Genomic DNA, 6,606 nt, shown 5'->3' with positions numbered 1-6,606 from the left:
ATCCACCCACTACTAATGCTAATGGACACTTGATCAATTGTAACCTGGTGAGTATTGAGCATTGAACCAGCAAAATACATGTAGATTGATAGTAGCAAAGATGTGTACTATTACATTATTATATTAATGTACTGTAAAAGCTGTCTATATTTCCAAGTAAAATGTTGCTAGGTACAAATATACATTATATAATATATGACATACTCATTTCCTCATCAAGACGATCATCAGGCTTCTCCTTCACGTCATCATCTTCCTGTCCATCAGCTCCTGTTACCACTGGGGCTGAGGCTCCATTAGCATCAGGTCCATCATCCAACTGTCTGAATGAAGAAGTGGCTGTTGGTGTCAACGGGTTGGACTCAAGCAACTCAAATAAATCTTTCTTTTTTGGTTTGCCTCCAACAGTGAATTTATCAGCTTGCTTGCCTCGACTGTAAAATGAGTGTGCATAAAAGAGATAGTGAATCATAGAAAAGAGAAAGATATGCATATACATGTACATGGTATAACCCAAAACTTTAAATATTTTTACAAAGTGGGCTGTTTAGTTCTAAAATACTAATATTTTAATTGTATTATATGTATTAGAGTCATGCTTGCATGATTAGGCTCATTAATTAATTCAGATTATTTGTAAAAGTTTACCACTTTTAGAAAAATTTTTATCATTGAAAGTTTAGGAAAATTTTTATCACTAAAAGTTTTGCGCAATATACATGTAGTATGTACAACATACATGTACATAAACATGTAGTCATGTACAAGAGGAAGATAGAATATTTATGCATTTACGTATGAGGGAGAGAAGGGAGAGGGTATTTCTCTTAAACTCACCGGACAATGAATATTATAATGACAACAATTAATACAATCAGGAGTAGAGCTAGGACTACACCAACAACAATACCAATAACTAAAAAACAAGAAAAATAAATAAATAAATAAATAAATAAATAAATAAATAATGATAACTTACTGGTACTAATGTTAGAACTTGTAGTTGGTGGAGCAGTAGAAGCTACAGAAAGTAATAATAATAAAACAGCAACAATATAAAAGCAACAACAACAACAACAACAACAACAATAATAATAATAAAATAGGAAGAACAATATAAAATCAAAGTTGCATAATAAGCAACATTAATTAAAGAATGTACATCTACAGACGTACAATGTAATACAAACAGAAGTACAAGAACTAAGGACTTCAATCAAACAACTAACCTAATCTATCTACTACCCTATATCAAGTACAATACATGGCATATATACATGTACACTGTACTACTATTAATGAACTAACCTGGTGAGGATATCTCAATGGGTGGACTAGTAGGTCCAGCAATAGGTCCCTGGCCTGAACCATCATCAACAGATAGGCCCATTGATACAGAATAAGTAGCTTGATCATCAAGATCAGTAGCAGTATAACTGGTCTCAGTAAATGGAACTCTAATAGTGTCTTCTCCCTGTCTCTTTTTGCTAGATCTTGTCAGTCTTATTGTGTATTCAAAGAAACCACGGGCTTGTTCAAGAGACACTTTATCCCAAGTAATAGTCATATTAGTACCATCATCAGATCTCACAGCTTGAACATTACTAGGAGAGACACTGGGAGCTGGAGTGGGTGAGGGGGAGAGAGAGGGAAAAGATAAGAGATGAGGGTTATAAAAAATATAAGTAAAAAAGAGGCTATGCATGTAAATTGTGTATAAATGTACGTACAACAAATCAAATGAAGGAAGATTAAAAAAGATATTAAATGTACACTAAACATACACAAATACAGAATACATGGATTTGTACACACACACACCTACATACGTACATGTACATGCACTTACTCAAAACTCTAGTAAAGACAGTAACTCCAACTTGCATTCCTCTACCAAACTCATTATAAGCAGCCAGAGTGACATTATATGGTATACCAGGTTCTATAAAAAACAACAAATAAAACACGAAGTAATGTAGGAATTATGATCCTTTAATATAAAGCAATTAAAGTTAATGTACATGTATATGAATGCAATATGGCCAGTTTAATGATAAACCATAGAAATAGTACTTACTTAATACTGTAGTATTAGTAATCAGTTCCATAAAAGAGTATTTATCATCAACATCAGTAATTGTACGTCTTATCAAGTTATTTCCATTAGTATATCCATCAACATCAATAGTATAGTTCATAATGCGTCCATTTGGTGTAGTAGGAGGATACCATGTCACATTAATGGTGTGATTATTCACTGATGGTAATGTAGTGAATATTGTACCAGATATAGTAATATCCCTTGTCACCAATAGAGGAGGACTGGAAGCTATTAAAAATAATGAGAAGTAATAAGAATGAAGAAAGGAGATTGAGTGATAACTCACTGTCTGGTAGTGTTCTTCCACTAATATTAGATATAGGTCCAAACCCAATGATAGTCCTAGCAGTAACAGTGGCAAAGTAACTCCGAAAAGCACTGAAGAACCCTTCCATATCAACAATCTGTGTTATATTAGTTTGATCAGGAGATACACTTATGTCGTAAACTGTGTCATTATTAGTGTATGTGTTTGCAACTTTGAGTTGATACCCAGTGATTATTCCATTAGGAATTGATGGTCTGCTCCATGTAAATGTAACTGTTGTCATTGTTGGGGCAGAGGCAAAGTTCTGTGGTCCATCATCAGGTGCTATAAAAATTGAAAAGAGAAAAAAGACATAATTAAATAGCTAGTAGCAATCTTAAGTAGATCTATATGTCATTTATGCTACTAATCACAAAAACAGTGTGGAAATGAGCAAAACTCAAAATTACTAGGGAGAATGCAATGCATTAAGGGGGCGAGCCTAAGCAAGGCATAGATTATCAATGTGCTGTATGATACGTGAGCAAGCAAAGCAACTGTACATGCCAATAAGGCTAATACAGTACTGAGATCTATGGTCACTGCAACACTCAAGAATCTCAGTCTGCAGGAGTTAAACTTATCTTACTGATAGCATTAATGATGCTTAGAAGCAATCACTGCATAAATCATATTTGAAGATTGTGTATCTGCTTTGTTAACCTAGGCTTGCTGCTAGAGAAGAAACATCACCTAGAATAGATCTCACCATGCATCAGCTAGGCTATACAGTACATGAGCTTTCTCGCTTGCATTCAACTTATCAGAGTCCTTTATACCTGTATATCTGCTTTTCCAACCTTTATTCTTGCTAGAGAAGTTTTTAGACAGCAGTTTAGTCTTATCTTGCTGACCGTTTGCTGCAAAAAACCTCATGCAGACTTGCTGGTAGCCGCCATTTTGATCATTGTGACCACACCCGCTTTCAATGAAGATTAGGCTATTTAACTTTAATAATAGTTAGACGACCCTATCATGCCCGTGCATACATACAGACGCTTTCTCATCTTAGTGGGGTGAGCTCAGGCTCGCCCCAACAAGGTACATACACTGTACATACATAAATAACAATTGTATAACTAAAATGGCTTACTATCTTGTGCTGTTTCAAAAGTACACTGGGTAGAGGGTCCTTCTCCTACCACATTAATAAATGACAGAGAACAAGTGTAACCAGTAAAAGGCATAACATCATTAATAGTGAACATTGTGTTCATTGAAGTTTGTGTTGGGCTCAATCCATTGACTGATACACCATTAGTATTCATACATGTTAAATTATAACCAACTGGTGCTCCATTTTGATCTATTAGTGCTGGTTCAGTCCAGGTAAGTGTGACATTACGTGGTAGAAATGTTATATTAGCACAATTCAATGGAGAAGCCACTGGCACTGTACAGAATAAAAAAGATCAAAAAGAAGATAAATATAAAAATGGAGAGACAAAAGGATTATGAACAGTATGATTAAAAAAAGGTAAAGAGAGAGAAGAAAAGAAAGGAAACAAAGGAGTATAAACACATTCACTCACATGTTGGAAGTGTTCTGAATGTCATCCCTACAGTACTAGTGGTACCAAGACAATTGGTAGAATCAACTGTATATGTATAAGTGTTATCTTCCTCAAGGCCAGCCAACATAATTGTAAATTCTTGGTTAATTGCAGTGATGTTATCAGAGCTCATTCTTATATTAGAAGTTTGTTCTGTAGTTTGTAAGGTCATTCCAGTATACTTAACACTGTAGGTTTCAGGTGCATAGGCAATGTTAGGTACTAAGAAGAATATAACAGCAGTAGCAATAGCAACAACAGAAATATTTCCTGGAGTAGCCATGACATTAGTAGCAGCAACAGGTAAACTTTGAGCTAAAAAATAGGGTGAAAAGGAGGAGAAAAAAGGAATGAGGTAAAATTATACAGAAAATCATATGGCATTAATCGGCATACATATGCAAAAAATAATCGTACATTGTATTTATACATGTATAATTATTATTGCCACTTACGTCTTACAGTCACAGTACTTTCCTCACTAGTAGTGATATCAGTTGAATCAGGTATAGTAATACTAGCAGTACATGTATAAGTACCAGAATCAGAAGCAGTGCTGTTGGTAAAATTCAATGTATTAGTAACAGTGGTAGTCATACTCTCTTCAGTAGTAGTCACAGTACCAGTTTCCATTGCACTATTATGTGTCCATGCTATTACCAGGTCTGGTATTACTATGGTTGGTTTAGTGGCTGTACAGGTAAGAGTGAAGTTATCATATGGGTCTGAATCAGGACATGATACCACGGTCTCCAGACCAAGAAATGAGTCAGGAGAAGCAGAGAAACTTCCAATCATCGGATCTATAAAAAAATCACCATTGTTAAAAATAATAATAATAGTACACTTATACACTACATGTATGTACATGATTATTGAGCTAAACATTTTGGGCCATCAAAATGTTTTGCAGCCATTTTATAGCACAGGGTTTTTAATAAAATTAAAATGCTTGGAATTCGCTTAAAGTTTTTACACAGCATAAAGGCTCACTACACATCCAAATACAAAATAAATTACATTAGAAGTGGGAAATTGTACATTACACACAAATTTTATACACATGCATGCATGTACAAACATGCACATTAATACTTACCAGTAACAGTGAAGTTAACATTCATATAATTAGTATCAGAAGTATTAACATATTCATAAGCTGGAGCTGGTACTATAGTAACAATACATGTATATGTTCCTGAATCCTCAATACTGCTCAATGTAGTGAAATTAACAGTTGATCTATACTCATTGAAACCTGATCTCATCATAACGGGGCTGATATTAACACGATCAGTATCAGCAAGCCTCATTGAATTAGGACCACTCTCATCTCCGAAATCACCGCTACTCATGATTTGTTGATCAGTCATGTTCCAGGTTACGTTAACAGCAAATGGTGTATCAACACTAGGATCAACACTAATATCACATGTTAGTACCAGGTTACTACCAGCTAAGAAATAGTTCTCCCTTGATTGACTCACATCAACAGACGGAATGGGAACTAAAATAAAATAAATTTAAAACAATTATTGAAAGGAATAAGTACACCATGTAACCAAAAAGGAAACTGTACAACACAATAACAAGCACACACAATTACGTACTCAATAAAAATAATTTAAAAATTAAGGCATTCAAAAAATTAGTTACCTATAGGTCAGACATGGGGTCAATTACATTAGAAAGTAATATATTACTATTACTATTAACTAGAAAAAAGTTCTATTACTATTACAATTACATGTTTAGTAGATGTAAATGTAATATATTACTATTACTATTACTCCATTAATTTCATTATTACTATTACTATTACTGCATATGCATGACTAAATGTAATCTAATTATATTACGATTACATTATAATTTCAAATCAATTCTCTTTAAAGCAAATGACCATTACATTTTATACTTATAAGTTTCTCAAAAACAGTATCAGAAAGTCTGCATCATTCCGGTCTAAAAAATTTCCCTCCTATACTGAATACCACTGGAGCAAATGAACCTTTTGTCAGAGCAGACAAACTTGAATGCACATACATGTACCTGTACATTTACATTGAATACTTGTACAATAATGTATTACAATATGTACAATTACTATTATATTACTATTACTTAACTGTCTCCTACTATTACAATTACTATTACTTGGTTTTTTGATTCCTCCATTACTATTACTATTACAATTACTTCAAAACATGTAATCTTTACTATTACTATTACTATTATCTATTACTATTACCCCATGTCTGCTATAGGTACATGTATATCTAGCTTTAAAAATTGCTTTGCATTTACAATGTACAGTACTGCACATACATGTTTTTCCCCACAGGTATAGTAGAAATTAGCCTATTTTTGAAAATGGTGCCATAACTCAAAAAGTTGAGGTCGGAATCAGCTCAAACTTTCTATATAGCATAAGGACATCAATATATATCAGAAAATGCAATAAAATTTGGGGGCAATTTTGAAGCCATTTTTTGAAAAAAAACAATGGGTTGTACAAAAAACTTTCAAAATTGTACTCAAGGAATGACAGCATGTATAACACATAGTGACACACACTATAATGCAATATACATAAATCATGTACCAATCATAATCATTGTGTACTTACTTTCTAATGGTAAGTT

At 33.5% G+C, this 6,606-nt stretch overlaps 1 protein-coding gene across 1 annotated transcript; it reads right to left on the bottom strand.

The window, feature by feature from the left end:
- Positions 1 to 204: 204 nt before the first annotated feature.
- Positions 205 to 6,600, bottom strand: LOC105315416 (phosphatidylinositol phosphatase PTPRQ-like; the record flags this gene model as incomplete). Its single annotated transcript, XM_011410062.2, has 12 exons — positions 6,591 to 6,600; positions 5,061 to 5,468; positions 4,417 to 4,764; positions 3,941 to 4,276; positions 3,502 to 3,801; positions 2,388 to 2,693; positions 2,078 to 2,329; positions 1,850 to 1,942; positions 1,309 to 1,623; positions 980 to 1,021; positions 838 to 916; positions 205 to 434 (listed from the first exon to the last, which is right to left on the bottom strand). Coding segments are annotated over exons 2-12 (2,575 nt in total), but the record flags the coding sequence as incomplete, so codon positions are not given.
- Between the last annotated feature and the right edge of the window lie 6 nt (positions 6,601 to 6,606).

This window comes from Amphimedon queenslandica, unplaced genomic scaffold (assembly GCF_000090795.2).
Source record: "Amphimedon queenslandica unplaced genomic scaffold, v1.1 AMPQUscaffold_10338_Cont17141, whole genome shotgun sequence".
Taxonomy (NCBI): Eukaryota; Metazoa; Porifera; class Demospongiae; order Haplosclerida; family Niphatidae; genus Amphimedon; species Amphimedon queenslandica.
The sequence above is the reverse complement of the archived record's forward strand: the minus strand, read 5'-3'. Positions and strand labels throughout refer to the sequence as shown.